Below are 14,879 nucleotides of genomic sequence, written 5' to 3'. Positions count from 1 at the left end.
TGCTCCTCGTCACACATCATGGCACACATGGACCCTGGGGCACAGGCAGCCAGGACCACGGAAAGGCATCAGCCGTCCTCGTTCCAGGGGGGGGGTAGCTGTTTTTGGTCTACAGCAGAGCAGGTGGATTTGAGCACAGCATCTTCTTGGAGATCAACAAGCTTGAGGCAAAGCTTCCTTTTTCAGATCACGATTCAGACAGAATTCAGTTGCAACAGAACAATCTTCCCCCAAACCCAGGCTGGATGTGCAGAGAGCCACCAGCTTCCACCACTTTCTGCCCCTCCCCCCCCCCTTTCTAGGCACATTTCCTGCCTTCTGCTAATGTCAAGGCCTGAAGCTTTGCAACTAGGGCTGGCAGGATTAAGCTTCAAGCTACCTCTTCCCACTCATGTCTACTCTAGAGCATTTTAAACCTTGCACTTTACCATGGACGTCACCTACTTCGTTCTTCCAGGACAGTGACCACCTGTATCTGAAAAGGCGTGCATGCACACACAAGGGAGCTGAATAAGACTGCTTTGCTGATCATCACACTGACAGGTGCTGCCTGGAAACTCAACCTCTGAACCCAGCAGCTGTGCCATCCGCCCAACAGGCATATTCTAAGTCAGGGGTAGGCAAACTGCGGCCCTCCAGATGTCCATGGACTACAATTCCCAGAAGCCCCTGCCAGCATTTGCTGGCATTCGCTGGCAGGGGCTTCTGGGAATTGTAGTCCATGGACATCTGGAGGGCTGCAGTTTGACTACCCCTGTTCTAAGTGCTGATAATCCCCTTGGCAGGATCACTGCAGGGGATCATGGACTTGAATCACCCGCATCACCTGAAGCTAGCCGAGACAAGGGGCAGGAATGGTCTCTATGCCAGCTGTTCCTTCTCTACCCTGAAAACAGAGATCCTGGCTTGGGGTCAAGCAGGCTACCCCCACACGGCCAAGTCCCACAAATAAACCACATCAGGATCAGAACATGGGCCAGACATTTAAGTTTAATTTAATAGAAATCCTTTTTTTCCATACATTCAGTGTGAACAAGTGATCTTACTCCCTCCAGCAGCCTTTTCAGCTCCTTGCCCAGAAACATTTGATCACTGAGAGGGAACATTTGTCATCCTTTCAGCAGTCTGAGCATACCCACACCCTTTGCTGTATGCAATGTCCGTCCGTCTGTCCCCCGCTCTCCCCAGGCAGGGAAAGTTACCATACGAAATATCCTAGAGTGGCCATAAAAACAGGGCAAAAATGGTAATTGGATCTTTTTCACCTTTGCTTTTAAAAAAGCACTGAGTAATTTGTCTGATGGGCAGAGCAATGAGGAAAAGATAAAGGGGCATTTTCTATTTTCTGCTCATTCCTCCCAGTAAGTCAGCACTACTGGCCTCCTTTTCCACAGGGCTGTCTTGCTTTCAGTTCTTCTTCGAGGCACAGAAACAGCCATCTCCTCCTCCCTCCCCCAAATTCAGAGAGATGAATCCACCACTTGGAGCTCCCCCACCCTGAAGGATGAGCAGAAAGGAGGGCACAGGCAAGCTCAGAGAGTGGTGAAGCTTTCCTGGAGGGCCACTGGAGGCAGCAGCTTTCAATGAACAGAGCGGTCACGTTAGGAACGCCACGCTGATAACACAGCGCCCTTGAAAGATTCTGTCCCTGTGATTCACCTTCTTAGGATGCAGGTTCTAATTTCCTCTCTACACACATGAATGAACAACTGATGGCATCTGGGAAGGGGGCCAAGACAAAACAAACACCAATAAAAAAAGAAAGTTCTTGTGTCTCATAGAGACATTACTGTTATCCCTCTCCTTAGTTGGGTTCAACCAAGCGAACGGTGTGGCACAGGCCCAGGGCAAAGTGCAGCTGACAAGCACACCTGAGCCCCCTCCTCACAGCTCGTCCTTCAAGGGGCCCTCTGTGTCCTCCTCTTCCTCCTTCTCTTCCTCTTCCTCGTCATCATCTTCTTCCTCCTCATTTTCTTCACCTTCTGCTTCATCTTCTCCTTCCTCCTCTTTCTTCTTCTTGTCTTCCTCTTCCTGCTTCTTCCGCTGCTCCTCATCCTGCTGCTCCTTCATTTTCTTCTCAGCATCCTGAGGAAGACAAAACAGACACCTCAGCACATGGCTTGAAGCGGAGACGACTACCGGGAGAAGAACCTGACGGGGCTCCCGGAATCAGTACAAAGAACTGAAAGGACCATTAACAACAGAGTTTGACTTCAAGCATTCCCTACCCAAAGTATAGCAACACACACCAGCTCCGGTGGCTTTAGAAATGGTCTTCAATGGACTGATAGCATTAGCTAGCCAGGGTTGCTAAACCAGGTTTTTAGCTAACAAACCCAGAGCCAGGCTGCCATTTCATTCCTGGCATGACATTTTGGACAGATCTGCTGACACCACCCTCCCCACAAAGCCTATTATAGCTTCTGAAGCTCAAGGCCCAGAAGCGATTGTTAATCCTGCAGGAAAACATCAAAACGTAGCTACGCCCAAATAGCACAGACCCCCTCACTACAAAGGATACAAAAGCAGAACTATCTTACCTTAGTAGCCCCCCAGGTTTCTTTGCCAACTTCTTCAGCATATTTCTCATCATCTGTGATCAGGAAGTTGTCAAAGATAGTGCCAGATTTAACCTGAAGCAACAGGTAGAGAACCACATCTCAAGTTAACAAAACCAATGCAATACAATTAAAAGGGGATTTATTAAGACGGCTGTAGAAGACAATTCCGAAGGACAGCTCCCAGATCAAAGTACAATCCCCTAGCAAGTACTCATAGCCAAACAAACATCTCAAGGTAATATGAATTTTGTGGTGGGGGACTGCCCTAGATAACCTGGCCCCAAAAAGTGCAGGGTTTTTAAGGCCAAAACTAGGACCCTGAAATTTGACCAGCGAAACTGGCAGCTAGTGAAGGATACAACGCTTTGATGTCTCTACTGATGCCTGCAAGAGCAGCAAGCCTGGCTCCACGTCACTATCATGGTGGACTGGAGTCCACCTTTATCATTGAGAACTGCAAAATGCAATAGCCCCTCTGATCAGAGGCAAGCAGTAGAGGAGGCTGCTTCTGTCTCTAAGTGATTTATAGATTCCCCCTGCCTTCAGATTTTTTCTTCTTCTCCAGGGTGGTATATAAGTATAATAAATGCCTATAGGCCAGATTACTACTGTGTCCTTGACAGACCCAACTCCCAACCACCCTCCAGGGCCACCCCACAATAATCAAGCATTACTTAAATTACTTTCCTAAAATGCCAAGCTGGAGCCTGGTTCAACCAGATGCGGACAGAAAACCAACTCTTCCTGGGGACAACTAGAGGGAACTATTTTGTATGCTATAGTGCTATAGTGCTGAACCAATCTAGCACTTCACTGCTATAGCAGCACCACTGAGATGCCTTGCCTCCACCACGGGGCCACTGACATCGCTCGAGAGCATTCCACTCAGGACACTCACAGAAGACCACAGACTGAAAAAGGAGCTACATTGTGGGCAGCGCGACGGACATTACGGACAGCAGGCCACAAGGATTCAGAAACCCCAAAGGGACAGAAAATGGAAGACAGCAGCTTCTCTCCAAAGTGGCTGGACCAGGGATGGCCAAACTGCCTCTCCAGGTGTCCATGGACTACAATACCCATGAGCCCCTGCCAGCATTGGGGTACAGAAGTGAATGGCTGCCTTTCTTTAAGCCAGGGGTGGCCAATTTGTGGCTCTCCAGATGTCCATGGACTACAATTCCCATGACCCCTGGCCGCCCCTGGGTTGAACCATGCTTTGCTAAACAACGCAAGCAGGTTTGTATGAATGAGCAAATAAATTCTGTGTTAGCATCTGGTGACTAAAACGGGGGGGGGGGGGACACCCTATTAGCAACCTATTACTAAAATAAGCAGAACACAGGCTTTACGTGGCCTGGGTTCTGCTTATCTGTGGGACCGCTTTTCTGCTTATGCCCACCCCTGCAGGGCCCATCGCTCTGCGGGTATGAGTTTATTGGTGGTCCCCGGACATATGCCTGGCCTCGACCAGGGCCAGGGGCTTTTTCGGCCCTGGCCCCAGCCTGGCGGAATGAGCTCCCGGAAGAGCAAAGTTCCCTGCCTGAAGGATTGGCATTTCTGGACAGCCCCCATTTCACAGGAAACACTGAAATGCAGGAATGGTAACCCTAACAGGAAGAGCTCACCTGCCACAAATCCAGGCCAATAACACCAAAGTTATCGTACTTGTACAGACTGGAATCTGGCGTATACTCGGGATTATCTATCTCCGGATGAATCCATTTCCCTTTGTAGTTGGGGTTGTCGATCTGACGCGGTTTCCACTCTCCCTGGGAAGCAAACGTATTAAGTCAGGAGCCCAGAAGCTGCTACAACGGGCACCCAAGGCTCATCAAGCTTCTAAGAGACAGACATTCGGTAAGTTTAAATACGAGAGACACAGAAGAAGGAGTGATGACAGGACATGGTTCTGATATAAGAAGGACCGCAATAATAAATCCCTAATAAAGCCGATAGAGGCACAGCCCCATTGTGTTGTGCGCAACTGCATAACTCCAACCACAGAGAATAGTAATGTCGAACTAACGCCACACAGTCTCTGCAAAAGAGCAATTTCACTTTTTTCCCTGCTCCTTAATATGCTCCATCATCCTGCCCAGCGATCACCCCAGGTGGGCCCAGCCACACGAGGAAATGAATTCTCCCAGGGTCAGAAATGGCTGCCAGGAGGTGGGAGAACAAAAGGGTTGCTTTTCATTATCTGAAGGATATCAAAGCACCTGGCATTTGCCTTCCCTTCCCTTCCTCTCCCATAACAGAGACCCTGTGAGGGAGGTGGGGCTGAGAGAGCTCTGAGGGTACTGCTATAAGAACAGCTCTAACAGGACTGTGATTAGCCTATCTGGCTGCATGTGGAGGAGTGGGGGAATCAAGCCCGGCTCTCCAGATTAGAGGCTACCACTATTAAGCGCTACACCAACAGGGTGTATCATCGGTGCTCCAAGCATTACACTAAACAGGATGAAGGGGCTGAAGCATCAGCATGGCTACAGCCAGCATTTCCACCCCCACGTGCCCAACACTCCCTCCTCACTGCAGTCCCTCCCGCTCACATGTGGATTTTGGCAATGCAGATTAGCCTCATTTATTAAATTTGACTACTGCCCCCCACCAAGTGGTTCAGGCTGGTGAATAACAATAAAATAAAATGTACGGTATAGTAAAAATAAAGATTCATTAAAATTTAACAAAACCATTATTTAAAGCATTTAAAACCATGCTTCAACAGTTGTCTGATCCTGGCAGACTTTGACTCTGCCCAGTTGATCTCCTATGGCTATTTTGGTGGGGGCCCAGTAGATGTTACCAGTTCACCGGCCTCAACCCAAGACATGGTCATGTGCTCCATTTTGCAGGCCGTGTGAAGCTAGGCCAGCTCTTGCAGGGCCAGGATCGCCAATGGGAGCGCATTCCCTGGGCAAGGCCAGACGTGCATCCTTGGGGCCAGGGCTCACCAGCCTGTTGGAGATGGCTGAGCGTAACAACGGGCACGGTAACATTTGGGGGTGGCCTTGCTTTCCCAATCAATGCAATGAAGCCACAAAAGAGGGAGCGAGGTCACCCAAACTGTGTGCACAATTTAGGAATGTAAAAGGTTGAACAGCAACAGAATAAGTATAAAGATTAAAATGCAAATATTATAGTACATGTGCACATATGTAACTTAAAAAAAATCAGTGTATCATACTCCACTACACAAATCCAAAACATTTTGACACAAGGATACATGACCAAACGTGTTTCAACCTCCCTTGGGTCTTCAGTGGTCTAATATTTAGATACACTCGTATGATGTCATAATGCGGACTCCAAGGTTTGGACTAGACATTTTTCCCCAGTCACTTTTCACCACATACCAGGATACACGAGATACACAGTGTCAAAGGCAGACAAAACTCACAATCAGGCTTCTATAGAAAGAAAGCTTTAATTGGAAGTAGATCTGAGCACTTTAACATCTGAAGTCAAGACTGTTCGATATTGGGGAGGCAAGCAGTTATCAATACAATTCTCCCGCCGAAACCAGGCCCGTTCCCAAGGGGAGGGGGTCACCCCCCACCCACTCAGATGCCATCCCAGGCTTCCTGCCAAAGTGTCTAAGTTAGATAGTCTCTCAGGTTCAATGGAATCAAACATGGCAGAGAGCAGGGGACGGATCCTGACACACAGAGAGGGATTCTACAAAGTGTGTCTATGCATATAAAAGGTCTTTGATAATGAACTAATTTTAATATGTTATTTTTTGTGCAGGGCAGCATTTCAAAGAATACATGTTTTAATTGGGGGACTCCAAGCGATATATTTAGATACCTCGTTAGTGTGGAGTCTCCCTATTCATCAGGTGAGTAATTGTCACCCTAAGTATTTATACACAGAAATATATTTAAAAAGTTAAGATTTTTATTGCCTAACAATGCTCTTCAAAATACAATTTCAGCAATTTCAGATTGCTTATCACCTTATTGTCCTCATTCCATCACATGAGTGTACCAGACGCCCGAAGAAGACCCCAAGGGGGGCTGAAACGCATTTGGTTATTTGATCGTTTATCCACGCGTCACAATGTTTTAATTTGTGAAGCAGAGTATGATATGCGTTGCAGTTTTTAAGTTTTATATGTGCACATGTACTAAATTAAAAAATTAAAATGCAAATATTTATTATGTTTCTACTTATTTTGCCCCTGCTCAACCTAGCTTGCTTTCCCCTCAGGAAGGTCAGTGGATCCTCCGTTCTATTCCTAGCTCTGCTCCACACTTGTTATCTAGCCTGTTCAAATACAGACAAAGTAAGAGTCCTTCCTTGTATCCTTCAGCCCATAAACAATCCCTTGGTCAAACTGCTCTTTAAAGTGGTATGTTTCTTCTCGATCTCTCCTGAAATCTAATTATTTTAACCTGATGGGTCAAAACTTTGCTAGTTTCTTCTTTGCATTTTAGCCCAGCTACAAAGACCCAAAGTTTTAGTTTTGCACGAAAGTCCAGTTCAGGAACAGCCCCAGAGGCCCCCAAATTTCTCATCTCTCTGACGAGCACGTGTGCAAGCCACAAAGTGAGGATGAACACTGCCTCCTTTTTTGTCTTCCGGATCTATTAAGAATGCCACCGGGGGGGGGGGGGGCCTGAAAGGGCTTTAATTGACGAGCCCAACCATGCAAGTGGAGCCCCTGTTACCTTGTACTCTGGATTCTGGATTACTGGCGGCTCCCACTCCCCGTCCATCTCTTCATCCCAGTCCTCTGGCTTCTTGGCGTCAGGATCAGGAATATGCTCGGGTTTATCCCAATCCTGTCAAGAAAAAGGAAGAAATCTGTGTTGTTCCTTGGACGGAGTTTACAATGGCAATCTTCAGCAAGAGATTGCCAGGCCCCCGTTGCCCCCCCCAAAATGAACTTCCTGGGGCAGAGATGCTTCTGTCAAGCTCTCTGAAAGCCCACGCCTACTAGGGGCCGCAAATCCCCTTAACTGCCCCCCTCCCCCACCAACCTCTGGCTTGGTGTCTTCCGGATCATCTATCTTTGCCCTTTCATCCCAGTCATCTGGTTTCTTCGCTTCTGGATCCTTAATTTTCTTGGGGGGCAGGAAATCCCAGTCATCCTCCAGGTTGCCAGACTCCACTTTGCTGTTGTCAATCTTCACCTCGTATGTGTTGTCTGGCCGTACAATCAGGGTGTAGAGATGCGTGAATTCATCATCCTGCCCGGCAAAGCACAAGAGTTAGCTTGTCCAGGGAGGAGAGACGGCGATCCACCCAGAACCGTCTCTACCCACCAAGAACGCAGACTTCCCTTCGGACAGACTCCGGTGGGTGGCCACGTGAGTCAGGAACTGCAGATCGAAGTTCGAGTCCAGTAGCACCCTTCAGACCAGGAACTATTTATTCAGAATTGTTGACCGCCACTCCCAGACCCTGCCGGCTCTTGGCGGTTTTATTCAAGATATATATCTAACTCTACACAGACAGCTGCCCCGTTTCAAACAAGATGCTGCCGTCCGGGCAACTACATCTGGCCATCACTCTCCAGGGTTCTTATTTCCTTGAGTCTGGCACACAACATCTCATCTCATCTCTTGAATAACACTTTGTTGGACTTAAAGGCGCTGTACTCTGACTCCCACCCTCCCCCCAGACACTCACTTTACAACGGATGTCCTTATTGATCAAAACGTTTTTGCCTTTGTAGTTGAAGATCACATGGACTTTCTTGGTGCCAGGGCCACAGATATCGGGGCCTACATCGGACACAAAAGTTGTTTCAGAAAACAGCATTAGATCAAGACCCTAACGAGAACTAACCTCCAGCTGCTATCAAGTCTCAGACCACTTGCGAAGTGGGTGTCACAAGCCACCGAGACCCTGCTTGTCTCCACCCCAATGCTGGGAATCCACAAAGCTCCGGGCCAGCCTTCTGAGCCGGGGAGGGGGGGGGGGGGGACTTTGTGACTCAGAGCACGGCAGCTGAAGTTGCATGGTGGCTGCTTCAAAATGGCTGCCACAAGAGGCGGGCCTGGCCACACAGTGCTGTCGTGGCCACCAGAGCCAAAGCAGCAGTGTTCTAAAAGTCTGCCCAGCCAATCAAGTGTCCAGCAGCCACTCAGAAGCCACGTGCGGCCAAGGCCCCCCTTGCTTTCTATCAACATGTGGCGGGCACACAGAGGTACTGGTGGGTGCCTTGGGGCACCATTTGGGAGAACCCTGCATTAGACCTTGAGCACTGGCACCAATTTCTATGGCAGGAGAGGCCAAGCAGAATGGACATCTCCAGATGTCCACAGATAATTCCCATGAGCCGTCAGCAGCTGACAGGAGCTCATGGGAACTACAGACCATGGACACCTGAAGAGCCACCGTTTGGCCATCCCTGGTCTGTGGTCTTCCACCATCTCCACCCACTGGGAAAGTTCCCGTATGCCACACCACAAACCTCGCCTATGTATTTCAAAGCCCATCCCACCCATTGTGTAATCACAGAAGCTTGCTCAAGCCTGTGGTGTAATTCGGGACAGTGAAAACCTACTTTGGCCATTCCAAACGGGCAATTATATTCACTGAGCTCAGGCGCTGCTCCAGGCAGCCCCTGAGGATTTGGACACAACCCTCCCCATACAGGCCTCCGGCTCCTCTGTTGCCCCACAAGCCAAGCCAGCATTAATCTACTGCCTGCGCAGTTAGTTGCCCTGTGGCATCACTTCCCTAAGCACGAGGCAGAGCTGCATGTCCTCTGGATCAGCATCTGCCACCTAACGACTCACCAAACATGATGTTGTATTCAGAGTCCCCGTGCATGTCCTCCTGGTTCAGGCTGGACGGGAACAGCTTCACGTAGCCTCCGCCGCAGTCAATGTTCTGCTCGTGCTTTACGGTGAATTGCACTACCAGGGTCTTGTCCTGATTGCCGAAAGGCTCAAATCTGGCCGACAGGGCATAAAAACGTGCATCCTGGCTGGTCTGAAGTCCTAAGGAAGCAAAACACACACAAGTCCAGGAAATCTGCACCGTCAGCCTAGGATGCATTCAGATGCTGTAGCGGACTGAAAAGATTCTCTTTTTCCCCCAGAAGCTTTTATAAGACCCATATATTTTTGAGGAAGGAGTGAAAACTGACTTTCTTTCATTCCCAAGCCACGCTAAGCACCTAGACATCAATCAAACGTACGAGCCCCTCATGGGTCTCCTTCAAGCAGTGGCTGGACGGACAACCTACCAGAGACACTTTTGGCTGATCCTGCAACCAACCAGCAGGGATTGGAGTATATGGCCTCTACATCAACCAGGTATTTGGAGGCAGGGGGATCAGGGAGAACCCAGCTGGAAAGCCTAAAACCCACTGACCTAAACAAAATGCAAGCCATTTATTATGTAGATTCCAGGCGGGCAGATGTGTAGGCCTGAAGAAGCAGAACAAAGCTGAACTCCGATGGCACCTTTAAGGCCAACAAAGGTTTATTCAAGATGTAAACTTTCATGAGCACGCCCACAAAAGCTCACACCTTGAATAAAACTTTATCTGTCTTAAAGACGTCCCTGGATTCAAACTTTGTTCTATTCATTCCGTATCCCGGTCCTCTTGGTGGGAAATCCCATTCTCTTGCACCCCACCTCCACAGTCAGGGTCAAGGATGCTTCTGGGCCTGGGACACGGCAGCCCATGGGCGGCACCAGACGGGCTCTTGGTCTCTGACTGCAAACCTGACACAAAATTCATCTGAGCAGCAAACAGCACTAATGCCGCAGTCTTCTTACCTTGGTCTTTCTCTGCATCCCCGTAGAATTTGCCGGCAGAAAGCTTGAACTTTCCGTAGTCTGATTTGTGCTTTGACTCGATCCAGCGGCTTGTCCAGGCATCTGGGGGTTAGGGAGAAGATCCACTTGAGTGCAAGGGGCTACAACACTTCACTAATGGGTTAACTCTAGCCAGCCCACTACTTTGTAAGAGGTAACTGTGCAAGAGTTCCCCCCCGAGGGCAACAGATGATGCAGCCATCTCTGATCCATCCAAATACATCTTGCAAAAACCATGCAGACACCTCCTTTCTGATGTTTCCAATTATTCATTTTCATTAATGTCAGCTTGCAATTTGACTTGAGACACCCAGGGTTGGAGCCACACTCAACTGGTGGTGCCACAGCCCCCCCCCCCGCCTCATTCTGCGGGTCGCTTCACTGCCCACCATCCAGAGGAGCAGTTGTGGCAATCCGTGGAGCTGCACCAAGAGCAGGGAGGCAAGAAATGCAACCCCCCGTCCAGCCACCAAACTCAACAGAAGTGCCAAGACAAAAGACACTGCCTCAACCTACCCTCCAGAGAGGTCCCCAATATAACTCAGAAGACAGCTCAAGCTGGCCCACACCTGATGGGCAGAAGACTCTTCATTGAAAAGAACCCTGGCAATTTGCAACTGAAGATTCAAGTGGAGAAATTAAAAGCCCCCCCCTCAGCATTTCAAAGGTGTGTTATTGACAGACTCCAAAACATAAAAGGGGCCAAGCCCTCCAGCTCCTGTTTTTAAGTATGGCATCACACGTGTTGCTTAATCACACTACTTTGGGGGATCTTGCCTTATCACCACTTCCTGGAAGCCCGCCTCACAGGACTGCTGTGCAGGTGGAGTGGAGTAAACCTGGTGGCGGCGACAAGCCCAATGGAAACAGCAGGGGCACACCGGTTCTCAGCAACCTTGACCCAAAGAAGGCTGCGTTGGTTGTGAGTGTTGGCAGCAGAAATAGAACCAACGTATGGCAACGGTGGAGGATGGTCAAGGCAAGAGAGGAGCAGAGAGGGCTTTGCCATTGCCTGCCTCCATGGAACAACCCTGGACCCCCAACCAAGGGCTTACCAGGACTGACCCTGCTTAGTGCCCAAGATCTGACCATTGGGGCAGCCTGGGCCATCCAGCTGCAAATGCAGCCCTCTTGGCTGGGCCCTGATGAAGCCATCTCCACCCGTGCAAGGGATTTGCCCTGAACACAGTCCCCCCTGCTCCCCCTCAGAAGCACGTCCCCCCCCATCACAGATGAGCAGCACTAGACCAAGTGGCCGATACCCCCTCAGCTTAAAGGCACAGTTCCTCCGCAAGGAACAGCACCGCCGCTGCAGAGCTACTCACACATCTGTAGCCGACCAGGCAGCAGCAAAAAACCTGCCAGGTGAAAGAGCTGCTGGTCTCACCACAGTCAAACCCTGGTGAAGCCGCCACAAGCTCCCAGACCAGAATTTCCAATCCAAACCAAAAGCCTAACGGGCAATACCCGGACTCCACCCCCACGCTACCCAGAGCGCTCAGATGCATACGGCTGCCCCACCCAGCTCATTAATGCTGCATCGGCTCCCAACTCCCTCCTTCTAGCTGTGGACACACAACCTTCAACAAGCACTCATCAGCCTCAAGATGTGCAGCACTTTGAGCAGTCAGGCTGCGCTTCACCAGGGAGGCAGGCCAGGCCACGCTCCCGCCTGCGCCAGCCACCCTGCATTCCACAGCAATGGGCGTTGTGTGTGTTATGCAGACATCCCAGAGGGACCCATTTAGGCCACACGCTGGGTCTCCAGGGCCCTGGACAATTACAGCTTAATTATCGGCTCCCTGTTGCATTTGTGGTCTAGACCAAACACAAGAGCTACCTCCTGGCACACACACAACCCCATTGGTGTTCTGAAAGGCATTATAGTGGAAGGAGGCTATGAAAAGCCACACCAAACTCAAGTGCAAAACGTGAACCACAGAGACCCTTGACAAGTTGACCCTGCCCGTCGTCTCTAGGGCACACTCCTTCCCTGCATTCTGACACAGCAGAATCCCCCGCATCTCTCCTGCAGGAACTCCGTGATTCTTAGGCTCACAGCCCAGCAGGGATCCTCTCCCACCCCAGCTGAACAGCAGACCACCCAAGGCCTCTGGGCTGGGTCAGACGCCAGCATCAGCCAGGCCTCAAGCATCCTCCCTCCCTCCTTCAACCAGCCCCACTGCAAGGAATCCAGGGAAGAGACCCCACACCAACACAGACCTCTGGCTCCATCAAGGTCAGGCTGACTAGTCTGACCCACAGCCGCTCTCCAATCCCTTCCTGAGCTCTCTGACTGGAGAGACCAGGCACTGAAGCTGGGTCCCCAAAACAGAGCTCCTGCCAATGAGCTACGGCCTCTCCAACCTGCAGGAAGCCTTAAATTCCATCAAGCTCAGTATTGTCTGCACAGGCGGGCAGCTGGTCAAAGGGGATCTTATGTAACTCCAGCTTGCCATTGAGGTGAGGGCTGAACCTGGCACCTCCTGCGTGCCCAGCAAGGTCTCTACCCCTGAGCCACAGCCTCTACTCTACAGGAAGCCCTAAAGCCCCTCAAGACAGGTATTGCCTGCACGGGCGGGCAGCTGCTCAAAGGGGATCTGTGCCATCGACTTGCCTGGCCTTGTAGGCGAGGGCTGAGTCGGGGGCCCCTCCCCCTGAGCCAGCCTCTCCCCAAAGGGGGCCCAGCCCAGACCCTCGAGCCAGCCCAGCCCACCATTGCCTGCACGGGCCGGCAGCGGCGCTGCAAAGGAGCCCAGCCCAATAGCAAGGGCGGGGTGGGGTGGGGCAGCGCGGAGGGGGCAGAAGCGCAGACCCCCGCCCCCCCCAGGGCACACCCCCTCCCCAAAGGCCCCCCAGGCCCGGCCCTCACCGCCGTCGGCGAAGTCCTCCCTGAAGAGCGCGGCGGGGCCGGCGGCGGCCAGGCCCAGCAGGCAGCACAGGGCCAGGACGGGGCTCATTCTGTCCTCCGGGGGCGGAAGAAGCGGCGACGGCGGAAGAAGCAGCAGCACCAGCGGCCTCCTCGCACCCTGCGCGGCGCCCGAGCGACTGCAGCCCAGCAGGCGGGTCCGCCGCCCTTTTATAGCGGGCCCCGCGGAGCGCCTTCCCCGCCGCCCGCTCATTGGCCGCCGCGGTTCGCACGGGCGCTGCCATTGGCCCGGACGCGGCCCGGCGCGCGAGGCGACGCCCCCGAACGTCGGCGTCCCAGATGGCCGCTGCCCATTGGCTGCCGGGACCGCCCAATCGGGCACGACCACGCGTTCGGGGGAGCCGCCCCCTCCCTTCCGCGGCTGCGTCAGCACCCCGCTTCGCCCGGCACACGTGACTCCAGCGGGCTTTAAAGGGCCAGGCCGCGGCAGCCGCGACGGCGCCTGCGCGATTCTTCAGTCTCTTTGCAGGGGCTCCAGAGCCCAGGCTGAAGTCAGGCTGAATGCAAAAGGGTTAGGGAGCCTAGGCCGCCTCTGGGGTCTCGCTTGCATTTCTCCCTGGGTGGTCATAGAATCCTAGAGTTGGAAGGGTCCATAGAGGCCATCTAGTCCAACCCCCTGCTCAACGCAGGATCAGCCCAAAGCATCCTAAAGCATCCAAGAAAAGTGTGTATCCAACCTTTGCTTGAAGACTGCCAGTGAGGGGGAGCTCACCACCTCCTTAGGCAGCCTATTCCACTGCTGAACTATCCCGCTCCTGTTCAGGAGGGGCCTTCTACTGAATGCAGCAGGTCCCTTGACCAGCTGTGTAGCAACCCCCGCCCCCCATCCCCTGCCAGGGCCCTCCTAATCCCAGCAGCAAGACCCCTTTGCACTCCAGCTAGGACCCTTTGCAAGGCAAGGAGGGGGGCGAGTGGAGCAGCACGGGCAGGAACGGGTTCTTCCGCATGACTGACAATACCCCACACAGATGAGCCCTCAAGGGGGAGGGAGCCTGCCACAGGAGGAAGCTCCAGGGGAAGCAGATCCAATCACAGGGCGACAACTAATGGGGCCCTGCATTTCCCATCATGCGTGGAACAGTCAAACCTGCTCACATGTGACAATCAGATAGGAGCAGATCAGCCTGTCTGTTCACCGGGAATGACTCAGACATTCCCCCCCCCCCCAAAAAGAAAAAAAAACGTAAGCAAGTGCCAAAACATTGCCCTGCCAAACAGACAGCAGCCATAAAGAGGGCACACTTAGATGAACACTGCACAGTAGCGTTTATTTAGACCCAGTTCTAAGATTTTGGGCTAATTTAACTGTAGCTGCATCAAAAGACCGTGAAGGCACTAATCGCCCTGCATTTCTTCCCCGTTGTGCCACAAAAGGTTTTTTAAAAATTCAAAATGAAACATGCAAAAACATTGCGACACGCTCTCAAAGAGCCTTATGGTCTGCTCAGGATGCCTGGCCCAACGCAGAAAGACCGGCCCCGATCTGGTGGAATGCTCTGCCAATGGAGATCAGGGCTCGGCCGGACCTGAGCCTGGAAGAAAGAGCGATTCTGCCAGGCCTACAGTTGAGGCCAGGAGTATAACATATACACCATCGACTGGCT

The 14,879-nt window shown here is 51.8% G+C and overlaps 1 protein-coding gene across 1 annotated transcript; it reads right to left on the bottom strand.

Annotated features, from left to right (window-relative positions):
- Window positions 1-972: 972 nt before the first annotated feature.
- Window positions 973-13,416, bottom strand: CALR (calreticulin). Its single transcript, XM_077329908.1, has 9 exons — window positions 13,219-13,416; window positions 10,308-10,409; window positions 9,317-9,520; window positions 8,202-8,296; window positions 7,550-7,759; window positions 7,238-7,351; window positions 4,190-4,333; window positions 2,541-2,633; window positions 973-2,085 (listed from the first exon to the last, which is right to left on the bottom strand). Exons 1-9 carry the CDS (start codon window positions 13,304-13,306, stop codon window positions 1,885-1,887), a joined length of 1,251 nt encoding a protein of 416 aa, XP_077186023.1. The 5' UTR covers window positions 13,307-13,416; the 3' UTR covers window positions 973-1,884.
- Between the last annotated feature and the right edge of the window lie 1,463 nt (window positions 13,417-14,879).

Source organism: Paroedura picta, chromosome 3, assembly GCF_049243985.1.
Source record: "Paroedura picta isolate Pp20150507F chromosome 3, Ppicta_v3.0, whole genome shotgun sequence".
In the NCBI taxonomy this organism is placed as follows: Eukaryota; Metazoa; Chordata; class Lepidosauria; order Squamata; family Gekkonidae; genus Paroedura; species Paroedura picta.
This window is presented reverse-complemented; position numbering and strand designations above follow the sequence as displayed.

Coding starts and splice junctions, on each gene's coding strand:
- CALR (XM_077329908.1), bottom strand. CDS start 13,306: ATGAGCCCCGTCCTGGCCCTGTGCTGCCTGCTGGGCCTGGCCGCCGCC. Junction 10,410..13,218: donor GGAGGACTTCGCCGACGGCG/GTGAGGGCCGGG, acceptor CCTAACCCCCAG/ATGCCTGGACAAGCCGCTGG. Junction 8,297..9,316: donor TGAATACAACATCATGTTTG/GTGAGTCGTTAG, acceptor TGTCCGATGTAG/GCCCCGATATCTGTGGCCCT.